Here is a 20054-nt window from a genome sequence, read left to right on the forward strand (position 1 = left end):
ACATCTTAAAGGTATCTCAAACTCGAAAGAAAATGCATGACTAGTATTGCTTATATGTTTGAAAGCACTCACCAGTGAAACCATTTGGGCCTGGAATTTCCTTTGTGTAAAGTTTTAAACTACTGATACAAATTATTTAACGGACGTAGGGTTTTCAGGTTTTCCTATATTTTCCAGTGTCAATTTTGGCAACGTATTTTTCATGACATTTTCCATTTTATCTATGCTGTCAAATTTATTGGCAAAATAAGTTCATATCTTTTTAATATCTGTAGTGTATGTAGTTAAATCCCCTTATTCATTTCTGCTATCTGTAATCTGTGAATTTCTTTTTTCTTTCATTAGTTATTTTCGATTACCTTTTACTTATACAGTCTACCCTTGAACAACATGGGGGTTACGGAGGCCGACCCACCCATGCAGTTGAAAATCCCGTGTAACTTTATAGTTAGCCCTTTATAGTATCCATGGTGCTGTATCCATGGATTCAACCGATCGTGGATCACGTAGCACTACAGTACCTATTTACTGAAAAACACTTGTGTTTAAGTGGACCCCCACGTTCAAACCAGTGTTGTTCAAGGGTCAACTGTATTATTTTCTGTTATCCTTTCAAGGAACTCACTTCTGGCTTTGTTAATTTCTCTCCTGTATGTCTGCTTTCTATAATATTGATTTCTGGTCTGCTCTTTATTATTTCCCTCTTCTAATTTTGGGGGTTTAATTTGCTGTTCTTTCCCTAGTGTATTTTCAACCAGTCTTCCTTTCTAACATATGCTTTTAAAGCTATCGCTTTTAATGCATCCTACAAATTTTGATATGTTGTTATCTTCATTAATGTTCAGTTTAAAATATTATCATTTTAATTGCGATCTGTTTGTTAACTCAGGCGTTATCTAGAAGAATTTTACTTAATTTCTAAACACCCAAAGACTATCTAGTTATGATATGCCAATTAGGTCAGTTGTTTAGTACTGCTGTTCAATTGTTCTGTTTTTATTGATTTTGTGTCTGCATATTCTGTTGTTACTGAGAGATACGTATTAAAATCTACAACTTTGATGGTAAACTTGTCTAGTTCTACTTTTGCTCCCCTTTTGGCTTATATAATTGAACTGAAGTCATTAGGTACATACAACTTTTGATATGTCTTCTGTTGAACTGGTCCCTTTTATTGTTATGAAATGTGCTTATTTATCTCTAATAATAATTCTTGTCTTGAAGTCTATCTTGTCTGATAATAATGTAATTATACCAGCTTTCTTTTAGTTAGGGTTTGCCTGGTGTGTCTTCTTCCCATCCTTTTATTTACTTTCAACCTACGTGATAATATGAATGAATATTTTTTTGTTTTTGTTTTAGACTGTATTTTTAAATTGAGATATAACTGACACACAACATTGTTTAAGGTGTACAAAATACTGATTTGATACATTTACATACTGCAATATGATTACCACTTTAGAGTGAGCAAACACCTCCATTATGTCATATAATCATCGTTTTTTTGTTTTGTGGTAAGAACATTTAAGATCTGGTCTCTTAAAAACTTTGAAGACAATGCTATAATCAAAATGTTAACTATAAATACAATGTTTACTATAATTACAATGTAGCACATTAGATCTCCAGAATTTAACTGCAGGTCTGTATCCTTTGCCAGCATCTCCTCAATTCCCCCACCCCCTAGTAACCACCATTCTACTCTGTTATTCTTAATGTTTGTTCTAAAATCTGTTCCTTCCTGTCTTTTCCACCTCAGGAAATAGCACCTCAAATTCACCCACCAGCTATAGCCAGAGATCACTTACTTGGAATTCATCAATAAGGTTTACTGACTGTACCTCCAAAAAATATCTCGTAATCATCTAGATCTCCTCCATCTCTACTGCCATCTCAGTGGTCCAGTTTACCTTAACATTTCACCTCAACTATTTTAAAAAGCTATCTAATTCATCTCCCAGCTCCCAATCTCTCCCTCTGCTATTCCTTCTCCTCCAAGAAATCAATCTTTTAAAAACACACATCATATCCTCTGCTTAAAAATCTTTTCATGGCTCCTCATAATAATATCAACAAAAACCAAATTCCTTTAACTTGGTCTAGAAGGCCTGAAGAACTAACTTGCTGTCCATTCTCTGAATTCATTTCATGCCACTATTTTCCTTGATCACTATAATCTAGTAACACTGACCTGTTTTCAATTATTTTAACATATTAAATTCTGTCCTATCTCATGGCCTATAATATTCACCATCCCAACCCCTCACCAAGGTTAACATTTACTTCAGCTCATCTCTCAAATTTTGAGTGTCTCAAAGAGGTGTTGATGGATCCACAAATTCAAAATCCACTATTTCATTACTTTCTCTCACAAAACCCATTCATTTATTTATACACATAACCCCATTTATCTAAATTAAACACACACACACAGATATGTATATGTGTATACAGAGCCAGGAACATGTCTGCTAATTTCTCACTAGATCATTCTGAACACCAAGCACAAGGTCTGACATGTGTTCTGTGTTTAATAAATATCAGTACTTCCTGAATAAATGAATCAGTGATGAATGAATGAGTGATCTTAATTCTGACTCTCACCTCAAGATCCAGGAGAAAACGTATTGCTCCACCATTCTCCATATCGTCACTGCATTACTTAGAAACTCTCTTAAACGGCAGGCTTAAACATCAAGTGGTTGAAGGGTAATGGGCTCATCAATTACAAACAAAAAATGGGCAAGGGCTTCCCTGGTGGTGCAGTGGTTAAGAATCCGCCTGTCAACGCAGAAGACACGGGTTCGATCCCTGGACCGGGAAGATCCCACATGCCGCGGAGCAACTAAGCCCATGTGCCACAACAACTGAGCCTGTGCTCCAGAGCGCGCGTGCCACAACTACTGAAGTCCACGCACCTAGAGCCTGTACTCCGCAACAAGAGATGCCATGACAATGAGAAGCCTGCGCACCACAATGAAGAGTAGCCCCAGCCCAGCCCCAACAATTATAAATACATATGCACCCAACATAGGAGCACCTCAATACATAAGGCGACTGCTAACAGCTATAAAAGAGGAAATCGAAAGTAACACAATAATAGTGGGGGACTTTAACACCTCACTTACACCAATGGACAGATCATCCAAAGTGAAAATAAATAAGGAAACAGAAGCTTTAAATGACAGAGTAGACCAGATAGATTTAATTGATATTTATAGGACATTCCATCCAAAAACAGCAGATTACACTTTCTTCTCGGGTGCACATGGAACATTCTCCAGGACAGACCACATCTTGGGTCACAAATTAAGCCTCAGTAAATTTAAGAAAACTGAAATCATATCAAGCATCTTTTCTGACCACAATGCTATGAGATTAGAAATCAATTACAGGGAAAAAAACGTAAGAAACACAAACACATGGAGGCTAAACAATACGTTACTAAATAACCAAGAGATCACTGAAGAAATCAAAGAGGAAATCAAAAAATACCTAGAGACAAATGACAATGAAAACACGACTATCCAAAACCTATGGGATGCAGAAAAATCAGTTCTAAGAGGGAATTTTATAGCTATACAAGCCTACCTCAAGAAACAAGAAAAATCTCAAATAAACAATCTAACCTTACACCTAAAGGAACTAGAGAAAGAAGAACAAACAAAATCCAAAGTTAGCCGAAGGAAAGAAATCATAAAGATCAGAGCAGAAATAAATGAAATAGAAACAAAGAAAACAATAGCAAAGATCAATAAAACTAAAAGCTGGTTCTTTGAGAAGATAAACAAAATTGATAAACCATTAGCCAGACTCATCAAGAAAAAGAGGGAAAGGACTCAAATCAATAAAATTAGAAATGAAAAAGGAGAAGTTACAACAGACACCACAGAAATACAAAGCAGCCTAAGAGACAAGCCACTCTATGCCAATAAAATGGACAACCTGGAAGAAATGGACAAATTCTTAGACAGGTATAACCTTCCAAGGCTGAACCAGGAAGAAATAGAAAATATGAACAGACCAATCACAAGTAATGAAATTGAAACTGATTTAAAATCTTCCAACAAACAAAAGTCCAGGACCAGATAGATGGCTTCACAGGTGAATTCTATCAAACATTTAGAGAAGAGCTAACACTCATCCTTCTCAAACTCTTCCAAAAATTGCAGAGGAAGGAACACTCCCAAACTCATTCTATGAGGCCACCATCACCCTGATACCAAAACCAGACAAAGATACTACAAAAAAAGAAAATTACAGACCAATATCACTGATGAATATAGATGCAAAAATCCTCAACAAAATACTTGCAAACAGAATCCAACAACACATTAAAAGGATCATACACCATGATCAAGTGGGATTTATCCCAGGGATGCAAGGATTCTTCAATATATGCAAATCAATCAATGTGATACACCATATTAACAAAATGAAGAATAAAAACCATATGATCATCTCAATAGATGCAGAAAAAGCTTTTGACAAAATTCAACACCCATTTATGATAAAAACTCTCCAGAAAGTGGGCATAGAGGGAACCTACCTCAACATAATAAAGGCCATATATGTCAAACCACAGCAAACATCATTCTCAATGGTGAAAACTGAAAGCATTTCCTCTAAGGTCAGGAGCAAGACAAGGATGTCCACTGTCACCACTATTATTCAACATAGTTTTGGAAGTCCCAGCCACAGCAATCAGAGAAGAAAAAGAAATAAAAGGAATACAAATTGGAAAAGAAGAAGTCAAACTGTCACTGTTTGCAGGTGACATGATACTATACATAGAGAATCCTAAAGATGCCACCAGAAAACTACTAGAGCTAATCAATGAATTTGGTAAAGTTGCAGGATACAAAATTAATGCACAGAAATCTCTTGCATTCCTATACACTAATGATGAAAAATCTGAAAGAGAAATTAAGGAAACACTCCCATTTACCATTGCAACAGAAAGAATAAAATACCTAGGAATAAACCTACCTAGGGAGACAAAAGACCTGTATGCAGAAAACTATACGACACTGATGAAAGAAATTAAAGATGATACCAATAGATGGAGAGATATACCATGTTCTTGGATTGGAAGGATCAACATTGTGAAAATGACTATACTACTGAAAGCAATCTACAGATTCAAAGCAATCCCTATCAACTTACCAATGGCATTTTTTACAGAACTAGAACAAAAAATCTTAAAATTTGTATGGAGACACAAAAGACCCCGAATAGCCAAAGCAGTCTTGAGGGAAAAAAACAGAGCTGGAGGAATCAGACTCCCTGACTTCAGACGATACTACAAAGCTACAGAAATCAAGACAATATGGTACTGGCACAAAAACAGAAACATAGATCAATGGAACAAGATAGAAAGCCCAGAGATAAACCCACACACCTAAGATCAACTAACCTATGACAAAGGAGTCAAGGATATACCATGGAGAAAAGACAGTCTCTTCAATAAGCAGTGCTGGGAAAACTGGACAGCTACATGTGAAAGAATGAAATTAGAACACTCCCTAACACCATGCTCAAAAATAAACTCAAAATGGATTAGAGACCTAAATGTAAGACTGGACACTATAAAACTCTTAGAGGAAAACATAGGAAGAACACTCTTTGACATAAATCACAGCAAGATCTTTTTTGATCCACCTCCTAGAGTAATGGAAATAAAAACAAAAGTAAACAAATGGGACTTAATGAAACTTCAAAGCTTTTGCACCACAAAGGAAACCATAAACAAGACGAAAAGACAACCCTTAGAATGGGAGAAAATATTTGCAAACAAATCAACGGACAAAGGATTAATCTCCAAAATATATAAACAGCTCATGCAGCTCAATACTAAAAAAACAAACAACCCAATCCAAAAATGGGCAGAAGACCTAAATAGACGTTTCTCCAAAGACATACAGATGGCCAAGAAGCACATGAAAAGCTGCTCAACATCACTAATTATTAGAGAAATGCAAATCAAAACTACAATGGGGTATCACCTCACACCAGTTAGAATGGGCCTCATCAGAAAATCTACAAACAACAAATGCTGGAGAGGGTGTGGAGAAAAGGGAACCCTCTTGCACTGTTGGTGGGAATGTAAAGTGATACAGCCACTATGGAGAACAGTATGGAGCTTCCTTAAAAAACTAAAAATAGAATTATCATATGATCCAGCAATCCCACTACTGGGCATATACCCAGAGAAAACCATAATTCAAAAAGACACATGCACCCCAATGTTCACTGCAGCACTATTTACAACAGCCAGGTCATGGAAGCAACCTAAATGCCCATCGACAGACGAATGGATAAAGAAGATGTGGTACATATATACAATGGAATATTCCTCAACCATAAAAAGGAACAAAATTGGGTCATTTGTTGAGACGTGGATGGATCTAGAGGCTGCCATACAGAGGGAAGTAATTCAGAAAGAGAAAAACAAATACCGTATATTAACGCATGTATGTGCAACCTAGAAAAATGGTACAGATGAACTGGTTTGCAGGGCAGAAGTTGAGACACAGATGTAGAGAACAAACGTATGGACACCAAGGGGGGAAAGCCGCGGTGAGGTGGGGATGGTGGTGTGCTGAATTGGGAGATTGGGATTGACATGTATACACTGATGTGTATAAAACTGATGACTAATAAGGACCTGCTGTATAAAAAAATAAATAAAATTCAAAAATTAAAAGAACAAACAAACTACAATGAGGTATCACCTCACACCAGTCAGAATGGCCATCATCAAAAAATCTACAAACAATAAATGCTGGAGTGGGTGTGGAGAAAAGGGAACCCTCTTGCACTGTTGGTGGGAATGTAAATTGATACAGCCACTATGCAGAACAGTATGGAGGTTCCTTAAAAAACTAATAATAGAATTACCATATGATCCAGCAATCCCACTACTGGGCATATATCCAGAGAAAACCACAATTCAAAAAGACACATACACCCCAATGTTCACTGCAGCACTATTTACAATAGCCAGGTCATGGAAGCAACCTAAATGCCCATCGACAGATGAATGGATAAAGAAGATGTGCTACATATATACAATGGAATATTAGGCATAAAAAGGAATGAAATTAGGTCATCTGTTGAGATGTGGATGGATCTAGAGACTGTCATACAGAGTGAAGTAAGTCAGAAAGAGAAAAACAAATATCGTATATTAACGCATATATGTGGAACCCAGAAAAATGGTACAGATGAACCGGTTTTCAGGGCAGAAATTGAGACACAGATGTAGAGAACAAATGTGTGGACACCAATGGGGGAAAGCTGCGGGGGGGTGGGGGTGGTGGTGTGATGAATTGCGTGATTGGGATTGACATGTATACACGGATGTGTATAAAATGGATGACTAATAAGAACCTGCTGTATAAAAAAAAAAAAGAAAAAAAAATAGTTTCAACATATTCATTAGGAGTACAAGCTCACAAATACCCAATGGTATATGAAGACATGAAGCCTGCCAGGCCTAATGGATGTAGAGAAGAGAAAAATTCAACCAACTACATAGATAAACTAGTGGGTTTAAGATGTACTGATGGTAACTATTCTTTCAGATCTAAAAAGGCTATTACAATTATGTAATAACCTATATGGGAACCATTTTGCTGTACACCTGTACATCTGCTGTACAACTGAAACTAACACAACATTGTAAATCAACTATACCCCAGTATAAAATAAAAATTAAATTTAAAATAAAAATTAAATTTAAAAAAATTAGAAAATAAAAAACAGAATATAAATAAATAGGCTATTACATACAGAATGGACTGAAATCAATTTTAGCTGCAGGAGGAAACAAACAAAACCATCTTCTAATGACAGTAGAATACTGTAAAGTAGAGTATGAATTTTTAGTAGTATCCTTAAACTATCTCCCACTGTTATTGACCAACTACAAAGAGGGTAGTGTGACAGAGATGGGGATATAGTTAAGAACACTCCTCTGCCCTAAAGGCATATTCAGTGAGAAATTTACTGACCTTTACCCCGTATTTCACTTTCCCGGCATAATGCTTTATGATAAAAGCAGGCTCCATCACAGCTGGAAATTCAATGTAAGAATTCTCTTCATGTTGATGCTTAAATTTGTCCAGCAGTGTTTGATTTGTAGCCTGTGGAAAGCTGAATTAAAAATAAAAACAAAAACACTAAAGAAAGATGCAGCAGTTAATACAGTAGTTTTTTAAAATACATTTTAATTACATTTCCATCTAACACATTTAGCAAATTACAGAGAGTTTTCACTTAAATAAATTCTCATAACAAGCTGAAAAATGAGTAAAACAAGAATTGGTATTCCTATTTTGTAGATGAGAGCTCAAAAGTTGTGATTTGCCTAACTCACACTTTGCAAGTGGCAGAAGTGAGAAATTAACTCAGGTCTTTGGATATTTAGCTTAGGTCACAGTGTGCTGCACTACCATAAAACCCAAAGAATAATAAAAACCAAATCATATGTTGTTTGGGGTCAAGAACTTGTAGTAAGGGAATGATCTCTCAATTTGGACAGGTCCTTTAAATCACTGTCATTTTTTGTTTTTTCTTCATGTATGAATTAAGTAGTAATTTTCTTACCTACACCAGTTACTGTATAGCTTTACATTATATCTATGATTATTTCAAATATACATCAATGGGTTTATACTCACTGATGAGCATTTCATATCTGGGAATCATTCAAATAATATTAAGAAGTAACTACATAATAGTAGTACAGGCATATAAAACTTCAGAAGAGAAAGAAATCTCTAGTTGGGAACAATGGAAAGGTTCACAGAGGATAAAGGAGGCAATTAATTACGAGCTAGATGTTAAAGGTTGGGTAGGAGTTTCAAATACAGAAAATAATCACTGACAAATAAAAAGGACATGGCAAGTATCTTTCAGAGAATAGTTTTATTTAACAGTAGCTGAAATAATGAAAAATAATGTGACATGAGATTGTAAAGATGCTGAATACGATATCTAATGCGTAAAAATTATTCTAAAATTACAACGAAAATGGTTAATTACATAGTACGAATTGGAATCAGGAAGGAGAATGATCTCTGATGTCAGACAGTCATTGCTTAGATTACCAATTCTGTCTGTGACCTTGGGCAAGCTAGGTACAACCTTCTTTAAGAACTGGTTTGTTAATACATAAAATGAGTGAAATGAGGTAACAGAGTGCTAGTAGAATTAAACACTAGTTAAAAACACCTAACACTAGCTGACATCCTATAGGGATGATATAAATGTTACCTACTTTTTTATGTTGCCAACACTGCCATTTTCCTAGTCAACTAGGCCTGCTTTTGCATTCAAATACTATCCCATCTTCAAAATATCTCCACTATCTAGGCTCTTCCTCTCCTATCCAGAACTCTCAGCCATTCTAGAATGGATTACAACTCTTAAACAATTTCAGAGAGTACCGCAACAGCCTCTACAGTAGCCTCAGCGATTCTAATTTTACTTTGTTTCATGTCACCAAACGGAACTATCAAAATAAATTTTCCTACAATAGTGCTTTAATTGTGTGCCTCTCCTACTCTGGAAAACTGGAATCCAAGCTCCTAAGCCTAGACCAACCCAACCTCTGCAAACTTACCACTCACTACTCCACAGCAGAATGCTTCTTTTCAGGAAGGATGCTCACCTCACTGTCTCTAGGTACAAGTTTATTTACCTTCTAATCCTCTGAGTAATCAAAAAGCTTATGATTTGTTTTTCTCTTACTTTTGAATGGAGAAAAGAAATTTTGAAAGGAAGGAGGACAGATATGAGAACAATTTTTATTCCAAACAAGGAAAGATGGAAAGAAAAACTCTCCACATGTCCTGCATTCAACAAACATTTGTGGATACATACTACATAACCAAGCAAAAGGGCTTGGAACAGAGTCAGAGCGGACATCGTGCATTTCAAAGCTCTTCATCTAGTGTTCCCCAAAGGCTACCTGCAGGGGCAGCCTTAGAGTAGTGTTTCTTTGCATATAAGAAGTACCTCTGGGAGCTTTCAAAAATACCAATGCCTGTACCCCATCTCCTGTGAGTCTACTGAACTGATGCTAGGCTGGTGACACATCAGTACTATTTAGAAGTTTCCCCAGGTAATTCTTATGAACAGGCAAGACCGATAAAATGCTGTCCTAAATGAATGCTCTGATCATAACTTCAGTTTGTTAAAATGCAGATTCTGATTCAAGAAATCTGGGGTGTAGGACTTCCCTGGCTGTCCAGTGGTTAACACTCTGCACTTCCAGTGCAGGGGATACGGGTTTGATCCCTGGTCAGGGAACTAAGATCCTGCATGCCGTGCGGCCATAAAAAGAAAAAAGAAAAAGAAATCTGGGGTGGAAGTATGAGATTCTGTACTTCTAACAACCTTCAAGGTGCAGCCAGTGTTGCTGTCAGCAGATCACACTAAGTACTATAGAAAAGATTGATAACACTCTTAACTTTGCTTACACCATTCCTCCTTTCTAAATTCCACACTGCATCCTTTAGAATCTAGTTTATAACATTTGAACAGCCAGTAGATAGCAAAGACAAGATTAAATAAGACTTCTAACTTCCAATCCATGCATCTAAAGCACTACAAACACACTGAATGAAGCAGGAATACCACTAAGGATATATTTCATGTAATGTATTCCCTACAGAACAAAATATTTTTAGAGGAAAAATACTCAAAGTGATTCCCAAAACAGCTCTTCCTAAATGAGACTAACTTATTTTCAACCTCTCTTTGTAGGTACATGACAGAGGGAAAATATTTCATGCCTTTGCATCTTCTGGAGTGTTAAAGCATAGAGACAAAGCTGGTCCATTTACAAGGGGAGGTAATAATAGGACTGACGGACTGACTTACAAAGAAAGGAAAGTAATATTATGCTTTATTAAAAATTTTTATGGAGAACTAATATAAAAGCATAATCCAAGCGATAATTAAGAGGTTATTCAGTCCAATCTCCTACCTACAATAATACCCTGACAGATGATGCAAAATAATTACTAAAATGAGAAATTTTATTACTTTATGAAGCAGCTGCTAATCAGCTCTAATGATTAGAAAGTTCTTCCTTATACTGAGCCAAAGTCTGTCTCCTTGTAATTTCTGGCCATGTGGCTTAACCTCAGAAGCTCTTGGGTAACAGCAAAGAGGTGTTATTCTCTTCATGGGGTAATATTTACATTTATGTGAGGTACCAACTGACCACGTAAAGATGGTCTTTATACAATAAGATGTGCACTCAATGAAATTTTGCTTAAAGAATAACAGACCAGACAAAACCCCTTTGCTCTATTCATGTTTTAATTATATATCCACTAGCTCATTTGCTGCTCACAATCACCATAAGATATACAGCACACAGCATTATAATTTATCATCATCATTTCCTTTTTGCATGCAAGAAAACTGAGGACCACAGATATTAAGAGATTTGCTAAGCGTAGTTAATAGAGTTGGAATACAACCCTGAACTTCTGACTCTACAGCCTAAGTATTATGGTGAAGCAATACAGGACAATACTTCAAAACACACGCTTATTACTCTGCTCTCTGTATCTACGTGTTTGTTTTTGTTTGGTTTATTCATTTATTTTGTTTTTGTTTGTTCATGAGTTTTTTTATATACCAGAGGGGATGGGGCAGGGGGGAAGGCAAAATTGGTAAAAGGGATCAACTGTATGGTGACAGATGGAAAATAAATTTTTGGTGGTGAGCACACTGTAGGGTATACAGAAGTAGAAATATAATGTTGTAAACATGAAACTTATATAATGTTATAAACCAATGCTACCTCAATAAAAAAGGAAAACAAAAGCTCAGGCTAAAAAAAAAAAATAAAGCTTAGTTAGAAATACCTGGAGTCCAGGTATTTGAATTTGAATATTTGAGTTTGAATCTCGAGTCCATCATTTACTACATATATGATCTTTTCCTCGAATGCTTAAACTTTCTTGTTCTTTTACCATAAAAGAGCTCAAACAAAAAGAACTGCTTATCATTTCAATATCTACCATAATGGGTCTCAACACTAAATATCAAAAATCACCTATGACGCTTTCCAAAATAAAATACACCAGAAGTAAGGTATGCAGGCTGAGTTAAGAACTAATAACCTTACAATTTTATAACAGACAATGTATGTTTCAGGACACATAGAGCAATACAAGAAACTTTCACGACTTTGGACATAAAATTAAAATATTTTTTGTGTTGGCTGCATTTTAATTCATTTAGATTAATGGAAATAAATGTGATAGACTGGCGATAGAGTGGGTAGATGTAACTGTTAGCAGTCTCCTTTCCAATATATTTTGCATTCTGCCATATTACTTTATAATTCTATGTAGCAATTCTGTGTTTATGGCATATTAACAGGGTGACATATAACTTACCATACATACCAGGATATTCTGAGAGTAAAAGTAGGCACCTTTAATAACTAAAGTGAACAACAGGCATAAACTTTAGATTGTCCCACACAAACCTGGTATATAGTCATCCTATGATAGTAAATGCTTAATTTTATATTGTAGTTTAATGAGTATAATATTAAGCTAGGAATCAGGTGAACTAATTCAATTTCTAAATATTTTACTAAAGAGCAACAGAAAACCAACACACACTTCACCACTTTGGTTTCTCCAATTCTAGATTTGCCATCTCTTAGGACAATTAAACTATAAATAATACTTTATAGAGCACTGGGAACACTCTGGAGGATGCTATCGGAAGCTTCATTTCTGAAGCATACGTATAAGTTTAGTATATTGAACAGTGTTATCAAGGGATGGCAAATATCTAGCATATGTTGCCACTTAAAACCTGTACAGCCATGGCAGATATCACGAATCTATTATTATCTTCTCTTCTGCAAAACAGGAAAACTGCAAACACATCTCATATATAAAACTTTTTTTTTTAAGAGCACTGAATAGTCAAAGATATTAAATTGAGCTGGTAAGTTAATGGGCTTTATGTAAGTTATACAGTCTTAATTTGGTACTTATAAATAGTACTAAGTAGGCCTTCTACCTATAATACTCCAAGAGTTAAGACAGCAGAAGGATTTAGAAAGACCTTTTTTTTTTACAATCAGTTAATTTACCACATAAAATTGCTGCAAATGATAATGTGTACAGATTTTTCTGTTCAAATATTCAATTGTAAACTTCTTGTTAAGACTGTTATCTATTGCTTTTGTATGGAATGACACTGCAAAAATAAAAAGGACCTTCTTTAACTGGAAAAAAAAACTTTTTTTAAGTTAATTTTTATTGGCATCTAGTTGGCAACTAGACGCCAATAAAAATTAAAAATAAACCCATTCTTAAAACACACATACACAAACTTAATTCAAGAAGAGAGGAACACAAAACAAAAACAAAAAATAAATATAAACCAACAAATCTAACATCAAAGTGACTCTGTAGAAGAAATCTGGAAAAACACAAGGAAAAAATGAGTTCTATAGCGAAGTCCATCCAATTTTCTTAGAAACACACAAACACACACAAAAAGGGCATACATGGGAAACTTTGGCTCTTTACTTAATAACGTTAAGAAGAAAATGTAGGGCTTAAGAAGACATGAAAAGCCCAAATGGCCAATAACAAAACTGAAAAGAATCATACTCACTTGCTTTCTTCATCCAAAAGATGGAGCAGGCCTGTTGGTTTCTTGCTAATAAGATTTATGCAACAGGTATTATCAATATAATCTATATTGTGCCAGCTGATACCTTCAGCTCTATATTCCTCCTAGGAAATAACATATTAACAATATATTCATCTTGCAGAAAATAACATGAATGTGAGAATAAGGACTAAAAAGCTTTTACCAGGATTAAAAGAATAGTTTAAACTTTTCTCTTTTAAATCACTAATCCACACAATGGAAGAATGTATAAATTTCACTTGTATAAAATCTCGATATAGGGTATGTCTGTTTTCTTTTAAAAGTACATGCAACCTAGCACAGGGAGATCAGCACGGTGCTTTGTGACCGCCTGGGGGGGTGGGATGGGGAGGGTGGGAGGGAGGGAGATGCGGGAGGGAGGAGATATGGGAATGTGTGTATATCTGTAGCTGATTCACTTTGTTATAAAGCAGAAACTAACACACACACACACACAAAAAAGTACATGCAACCAAATTTTCTGGTTAGAATCCTATTTGTGATTCCACTCAGATAAGAATTTAGGGCTGGATTTGTTTTAGCCACACTATCTGATGACTGCACTAAGGAAAAATATAAAATGAAAAAGCCTAATTTCTCCCACACGACTCTAAGCCATCAAAAAGAACTGCTGGATCGTCAACAATGAATTTAATGAAACAATGTCTGGGAAAAGTGGAAAACTATCACCTCCAGTGATCACTGATATAAATCATATGGAATTCATACACACTGAACTTCGGCAAAATAAAACTCTTACAACACCTTTCAAAAGGTGGGGGCAGGGTAGTTTCCCAAATTTCAAGACTAAATAACTCAAAGCTCACATACTAGCAACTATTCAGAACTCTCTTATGAAGCCCCCATTGGTCCTTCCTCAATCTCTATACTAGGAAATCTTCTTTTATTCATCTCTGTGATGCTTTTACTTTTAAACTGTCAGAAAGATGCCCCTGAGAACAAAGAAGTTACGTTTCTACATTGCACTGATATTTAGGCACCAAATAAATATCCTGTTCATCTGATGGTTTTAGTATTCACTGATTACACTTGCATACTTCTCTACAAATATGCTGGTTTTGTGAAATAGTGATTTTGTAATTTTGTCATTCTTTCCGTATTATCATTATCCTGTAAAGAAAAAGTGGACCCTACTATAAACTACAGTCATTCTAATTAGGAAAGGCAAATGCTTAATTCTTTCCTCGTAATTAACAATTTCACAAGTAAGTAATGCTATACAAAGGTCACCCCCAAGCAGTGGTAAGAAAGTTTTTTCCCTATTCTTTTTCATAGCATGGATAAAAAGCGCACTAAATAGTACAAGCATATGGATTTTTATAGACATTACTAGCAGTCCAAAATCCCTTCTCATCCCCTTTTCCCAATGATGATTCAGACCCTCTTGCCCAAAGTTAACTATTATCCTAATTTCTAATACCACTGATAAGATTCACCTGTTTATAAATATTATATAAATAGAATCATATAATACATATTCTTTTCATCTGGCTTTTTTTCTTTTACTCAACATTATGTTGTAGGATGCATCTAAAGTTCATTCATTTTAATTGCTGTAGGGCTGGGGTTGTGGAGTACAACATTTGCTCATTTATGCATTGTCTAGGCTGCTTTCTCAATGTAACAGCAGAGCTGAGACCATACGGCCCCCCAAACCTAGAAGACTGATTTGTCTGGTCCCTTTACAGAAAAAGTATGCCAAAATCGGCTACGGAGATTAAGTCTCAAACTTTAATATACAACAGAATCATGTGGAGAGCTTGTTAAAAACAGAAGCCACAAACCTAGAATTTGTGAATAAGTAGGTATAGGGTGGGATCCTATATTTGCATTTCTAAGGAGTGCCCAGGTGATGTCGATGGTACCAGTAGGGGTAGGAGAAGAACAACTCTTTGAGAACCAATGCTGCAGAGTATTTATATACAATGTATTCACCTATTTATATACTATTGATAGACATTACACTTATTTCCAATTTCTGGCCATTAAAAATAATGACATCATGAACATTTCTGTATAAAACTCTTGTTGAACATTTATATACATTTTGAGAGTGAAACCACAGGCTTATAAACTACACATGTATAACCTCAGAAGATACTGCCAAACAGCTTTCTAAAGTGGTTGTACCAATTTATGCACCTACCACCAGTGTATGGGACTTTCCGGTGCACAGTATTTCTCTAATACTTGTATTGTCAGTCTTTTCCATTTTAGTCATTCTGGTGAATGCTTAGGAATATTTAATTATGTTTTTAATTTTATTGTCCCTAATGACTAATAAGTGAAAAATCTTCTCCTATGTTTACTTCCCATTTGGATGTCCTCACATGCCTGTGATCCTGATAAAAATTCTTAGAAAACATCCTTGCCTTGTTCTCAGTCTTAGGGGGAAATCATTCAGTCTATTTCCATTAAGTTTGACATTAACTGTTGGTTTTTTTGTAAATGCCCTTTATCAGGAAGTTCCCTTCTATACGTAGTTTGCTAAGGGTTTTGTTTTGTTTTTAACAAGAATGAATATGTAAATTTATCAAATGCTTTTTACATTTCTATTGAGAGCACCATGAATTTTTTCTTTTGTTAATAGATGAATTAAATTGATAGGTGGTTAGATGTAACAAGCAACAGGAAAAACACCATTTGGTTCTGATGTATTATCCTTTTATATATCTTGCTGGGTATATATTTGTTTAGAATTTTTACATCTACATTTATGAGTGAAATTGACAATTTCCACTTCTAATAATATCCTTCACAGATTTAGAAATCAATGTTATCCTGGCCCCCAAAAATGTGTTGAGAATTATCCCCTTTTTTTCTATTCCACATAAGAATTATGTCAAACTGAAAATAATTCTTTCAAAGTCAGCAGAATTCATCAGTGGTGCCATTTTGGCTTACAATATTCTTTATGGAAAGGTTTTTAATTACATATTCAATTTCTTTAATAGTTATAGAGTTAAACTTTGTATTTCATCTGTGTCAGTTTTGAAAAGTATTTTCTCATATCATTTAATAAGGCTTACAGACATGAAGTTGTTTAGTGTATCCTACTACCTTTTTAACATGTGTAGGATACACAATGATGTGGTCTTTATCATTGGAATTCTGGCTATTTATATCCCTCTCTTGTCTCTCTCTCACACCAATTTCTTAAGGGTTATATCAATGTTATTAGTCATTTCAAAGTATTACTTTTCACTCTGTTGATCCTCTCCCATAATATATTTGTTTTCACTTTTATTTAATCATCTTTTTTTTTTCTTTATTATTTCCCTCTTTCCACTTTCCTTTGGTTTAGTTTGCTGATCTTTTTCCAATTTGTTAATCGTTGCTCTTCAACCTTAAAATCTTCTAACAGCTATAAAATTTTCCTCTAAGTAAATCATTAGTCACACTTCTTTAGTGACTCAAGTGCACCTTTAGTCACAAGTTTTAATATGTAATATATTAAGTTCAATATATTTTCTAATTTTTTTCAACTTCTAGGCTATCTAGAAATTCATTACTTAATTTTTAATCATAAAGTATTTTCCAGTTATCTTCTTGTTGTTGGTTTCTGATATAAATTCATTCTGGTAGTGAGATCTGTGTGATTTCAAAACTGTGAAATTTGACCCTTGTTTTATGGTCCAGTATATAAGCAAATTTTGTAAATTTGCAGTTATCTATATATGTCAGATAAGTATTTGCCTTAAAAATCTTCTATATCTTTATTTGATATAGGCCTCAGACCCAGGGAAATTGGCATTCTGACATAAAGGGCAGGCAGGACTAGGTACCCTCAAAAGCACCCACCCAATTCTCTGGGTGCTTTACATCTTCTGTATCCTTACCAATTTTTTGTCTGCTTGGTCTATCAGCTATTCAGCAAGGTATGTTAAAAATATTCCACTAAAATTGCAAATATATGTTTGTTTTTAGTTTTATCAATTTCTTGTTTTATATACTTTGAGGCTGTATTATGAGGTACCTATAAATTTGGAATTGTATACTTTCTGATGAACTGATCCTTTTAGTATTATCAAATACTCCTTTTTTTATCTCTAGCAATGCTTAAAGTGTGATACTAATACAGTTATATCAGTTCTTTTGTTTTTGTTAAGGCTTGCTAAATCTTTTTCCATCCTTTTACTTTTAACCTTTCTGTATGCTTATATTTAAAGAGTCTCTCTTAGAAGGAGCGATTTAGTCTTATTTTATATTCAGCCTGAGAATCTTTGGCTTCTAGTTGGAGTAATTCGTCTATTTATATTTAATGCAATTACTGGTATTTGTGGGATTAAATCAACCATCTTACCATTTGTTATTTGTCCTGCTTTCTTGTTATTGCTTTTATTCCTCTTTCTTGCTTTCTTTTGTATTACTAGAGTTGTTTTTACTTCACTTGTTCCCTATATTAACTTGAGAGTTTTATATTCTTTTATTACTTGGTGGTTATCCTAAAATCATAAGACACATTCTTAACTTATTAATGTCTAACAGAGAAAAAAACCTTCTATCACTTGGCATTTAATACAAAGATATTACAATACCTTAAATTCTGTATCCTTTCCTGAATTAAATGCTATTGTACTCACATGTTTTAGTTCTACACATACATTAAACCACAAAAGACATTTTTATCTTTGTCTAATTTTGTTAAAATTCATTTAGATTCACCCACTTTTGTACATTGTTCATTGCTTTTCATTCATTCCTGCAACTCTGAGTGACAATGGGAATAATTTAGTTACTGCCCAAATAACATACTTCAGTTTTAAGGAAAATACCCCACCATCTTCTGGCATCCACTGTCTCCCCGGAAAGACTGACTTTCAATCTTATTGTTGCTTCTTTAAAGGTACTGTTTCCCCCATCTCTGGCTGCTTCTCAGATATCGTTTTCATTGGGGTTTTTTTCTTTATTTTTTTGGCTGCATTGGGTCTTCGTTGCCGTGCGCGGGCTTCTCATTGCAGTGGCTTCTCTTGTTGTGGAGCACGGGCTCTAGGCGCGCGGGCTTCAGTAGTTGTGGCACAAGGGCTCAGTAGTTGTGGCTCGTGGGCTCTAGAGCACAGGCTCAGTAGTTGTGGCGCACGGGCTAGGTTGCTCCATGGTATGTGGGATCTTCCTGGACCAGGGCTCAAACCTGTGTCCCCTGCACTGGCAGGCAGATTCTTAACCACTGTGCCACCAGGGAAGTCCCTGTCTTTGTCTTACTATATGGCTGTCTTTGTTCTTATCATGTTTTGTATTCTTAGGGCTTCTCAAATGTGTGCTTGTTGAAATTTTTTTGTTTCGTGTTTTAAGTTTTGGAAAATTCTCAGCCATCACTTTTTTCAAATACAGCTTCTATCCTATTCTCTCTCTTTCACATACATCTTTCCAGAATTCCTGTTACACATATGTTAGACTTTTTTACTATGCCCCATGTCTCTTACACTATTTGTATTTTCCTCTTTTAGCTTTATTCATCAGGCTGTTATTTCTTCTGGTTTATCTTCCACATCACTAATTTTCTCTTAAGCTATATCTAACTAACTGTGAAAAACTAATGTTTTTAATTTCACTCTACTTTTTAGTTCTAAATTTTTAAAATTTTCCTTTAGTTCTAAATTAGTTTTAAATTTTCCTAAATTTAGGATTTTTTAAAACAGTTTGTAGTTCTTTAATAAAATTATCACTTAAAAAAATTTCTTGAAACCACTGTTACTTTAAAGTTCATGTCTGATAAAATCATGATCTGGATCCCCTTTGGTATAGTCTATTGTCTCACTTGGTTCTTATTCATGTTGGTTTCCTTCCTTGTATGTCTTAAAAAACAAACAAACTTCTCAGTTAAAAACTGAATGCTTGTATATGAAAAAGTACAGAGATAACTTTAGCACTAGAATGATTTCTTCCTCCACTGGAGACTGAATTTGCTATTGGCAGGTGGCTACGAACGCTGGAAATTCTACACTATTTTAACCCAATCAAGAACTGAGATTATTTTAAACTGGGCTTCAGCCCCTATGATGCCTTCTCTATTTCTGCTTTACCTTTACTCTAAGATATAACCCTTTGAGGTCTTCAACCTAAAGCCTGTGGGAGTTGCCAGGGGGCTCCTCCTTGTTCTTTAATCTGGAGAAAACCCTTTTCGGCTTCTCAGATTCTCAAGCCTGACTCTTTCAGAATCTGGCGGCCCTCTACCAGAACAGAAACGTCTCTAGGAACAAAGCAGCCCCCGAATGCTGGGCTCAATTCCCTGGGTTTCATGCTTACATATCTAAGCCCTGTAAAACTTCACTTATTTGAAGGTACTCCAATGCTTTCAAATATATTTTGTTCAGTTTTTTTTT

The 20054-nt window shown here is 35.1% G+C and overlaps 1 protein-coding gene across 13 annotated transcripts in view; it reads right to left on the reverse strand.

Annotated features, from left to right (window-relative positions):
• The window catches only part of MYO9A (myosin IXA), a 285101-nt gene that overhangs the window by 163032 nt on the left and 102015 nt on the right, over window positions 1-20054 (reverse strand). For all 13 annotated transcript variants that reach the window (XM_082443570.1, XM_082443569.1, XM_082443573.1 and 10 more), the window contains 2 exons: window positions 13672-13793; window positions 8019-8160 (listed from right to left, as the gene is read on the reverse strand). In XM_082443570.1, coding sequence (XP_082299696.1) covers window positions 8019-8160; window positions 13672-13793 — 264 coding nt within the window. The remainder of the gene's footprint in view (window positions 1-8018; window positions 8161-13671; window positions 13794-20054) is intronic.

Source organism: Balaenoptera physalus (assembly GCF_965194825.1).
Source record: "Balaenoptera physalus genome assembly, chromosome: 2".
NCBI classification, from domain to species: Eukaryota; Metazoa; Chordata; class Mammalia; order Artiodactyla; family Balaenopteridae; genus Balaenoptera; species Balaenoptera physalus.